Below are 2,500 nucleotides of genomic sequence, written 5' to 3' on the forward strand. Positions count from 1 at the left end.
ATGTGGAGAGTGATGGAACGTGTCTGAAAGAGAGAGAAATAGAGAGAGGGAGAGAGAGAGAGAGAGAGAGAGAGAGAGAGAGAGAGAGAGAGAGAGAGAGAGAGAGAGAGAGAGAGAGAGAGAGAGAGAGAACGGTGCTAGAGGAACGTTAGGTGATGCAGAGGCCGTCGGAAACTGCCCTGGACGACGAATGAAAGAGAACCTGACAGACGGAGGTGGCTGAAGGGAAATATTTGATGTCGAGAGCTGAAGTTTCTGGCTGACTTGAGCGCTCTCAGGTGGGTGGAACAACGCTTGGAGGTTGAAGGAATTTTAATAATATTCTCATGAGATACTCTAGAGGCCAACGAGAGGCTTGAAAGATTTACAAAATAATGAAGGACGGAGGATTCCACGCATGACGGTGGTCACAGTTGATGATATTACAAAATTTATTCTCGTTTACAAATATGTGCATGATTTGTTTTTGTATAAGTGTAATTGTTTACGAATGCTTGTCTCTCTGTGCTTCTAGTTTTGCTTAAGTTTAATGATATACACTTATTTAGGCACTTGTGTGCACCTGCCCTTATGCAGTAACTATTAATCTCTGCTGAAATTCTTGCAAGTGAGAAGTAAACATTGGTAACTTCTTGCAAAGAAAAGTTTAGATTGATGTCCTTTCAGGAGGACGAAACCACTTTGTTTCTTCTTCTTTTAAGTCAAAACGAGTATACACATCAAGGATAGTAATGATTATACAGCTATACTTATTCATTTTTTTTTCCCTCCAGTGGGACCCTTTTCCTTTAACGACAAAGTCTCCTTTCCTATAATGACCATGTATTCTTTTCCTCTAACATTTCTTCCTTTTCTTTTAACGAACATTTATATTTTTCTTCTAACGACTATCTCTTTTCCCTGTAACGACCTATTGTCTTCTTCCTCTAATGACTATCAGTTCTTTTTCTCTAACGGCTGGCTCTTTCGTCCCTCTAAAAAAAACGACCATTTCTCCTGCCTTAACGACCATTCCTCCTCTAACGACAATTCCTCTTTGCCAAACGTCAATTCCTCCTCTAAAGACCATTTATCCTCTAACGACCTATTTGTCCTTGCCAAACGACCCTTCCTCCTCCTCTAACGACCATTCCTCCTCCTCTAATGACCATTCCTCCTCCTTCTTTAACGACCCTTCCTCCTCCTCTAACGACCATTCTTCCTCCTCTAACGACCATTTCTCCTCCTCTAACGACCATTCCTCCTCCTCTAATGACCATTCCTCCTCCTTCTTTAACGACCCTTCCTCCTCCTCTAACGACCATTCTTCCTCCTCTAACGACCATTTCTCCTCCACTAACGACCATTCCTCCTCATCCAACAACCATTCCTCCTCCTCTAATGACCATTCCTCCCTAATGACCATTCCTCCTCCTTCTTTAACGACCCTTCCTCCTCCTCTAATGACCATTCCTCCATGTCTAACAACCATTATTCCCCTAACGACCATTCCTCCTCTAACGACCATCCCCTTCCTCTCCAGACTCGAGCCGGTCTACGAGCCGGGGCTACGACCGCCTCACAGCCGCAGAGGAGGACGCCAACGGCAACAGCAGCCCCGCCCCCCGCCACAGAGCTCAGCCCACCTCCACCAACACCACCACGCCCACCTCGCCCACCAGCGAGAGCGCCGTGGAGCTGGCCACGCCCACGACCGACATGGACGTGGCGTCGACGGGGTCCGCCTCCATCGTGGAGTCGTCTTCGGACTACGACCACTACATGAGTCAGTCGGAATCCGAGGAATCGGACGATGACGACGACGATGGTGAGCGAGGCAGCTTTGTTATTATTATTGTTACTGTTATTGTCAAACGGGAAGACTTTCGTGTCGACCGCAGCCAACTCACACAAATACACGCAAGCAGAAAAAAACAAACAAGCGGAAACTTTTGATAAGGTCGTAAACTGTATATATACATATATACATTTATACATATATGTATACATATGCACACACACACACACACCCACACACATATACATGTACATATACATACACATACTTATACATACATACATATATGTATATATATATGTACATATAAATAAATATATATACATATATACATATATATACATATATGTACCCATACATATATATATATATATACATATATATATATATATATATATATATATATACACACACACACACACACACACACACACACACACACACACACACACACACACACACACACACACACACACACACACACGCACGCACACACACACATGTATATACACCAAATGACAACACACACCAAGGAAGACTAAAAAGACATACATAGACGCTCAGCAGCTGTATATCGACCAAATAAAAAATCCACAAACTACAATGAAAATACAAACACAAACAAAAAGAAAAACAAGGACATAAACAAACAAACAAATACAAGTACAAACAAACACAAAAGAAACACACAAACAGACATTAAAGCACATACAAAAAAAAAAG

At 42.4% G+C, this 2,500-nt stretch overlaps 1 protein-coding gene across 1 annotated transcript in view; it reads left to right on the forward strand.

Annotated features, from left to right (window-relative positions):
• The window catches only part of LOC125044816 (transcriptional regulator ADR1-like), a 17,815-nt gene that overhangs the window by 6,228 nt on the left and 9,087 nt on the right, over window positions 1–2,500 (forward strand). The window contains exon 2 of the mRNA XM_047641776.1: window positions 1,523–1,807. Coding sequence (XP_047497732.1) covers window positions 1,523–1,807 — 285 coding nt within the window. The remainder of the gene's footprint in view (window positions 1–1,522; window positions 1,808–2,500) is intronic.

Source organism: Penaeus chinensis, chromosome 36 (assembly GCF_019202785.1).
Source record: "Penaeus chinensis breed Huanghai No. 1 chromosome 36, ASM1920278v2, whole genome shotgun sequence".
Taxonomy (NCBI): domain Eukaryota; kingdom Metazoa; phylum Arthropoda; class Malacostraca; order Decapoda; family Penaeidae; genus Penaeus; species Penaeus chinensis.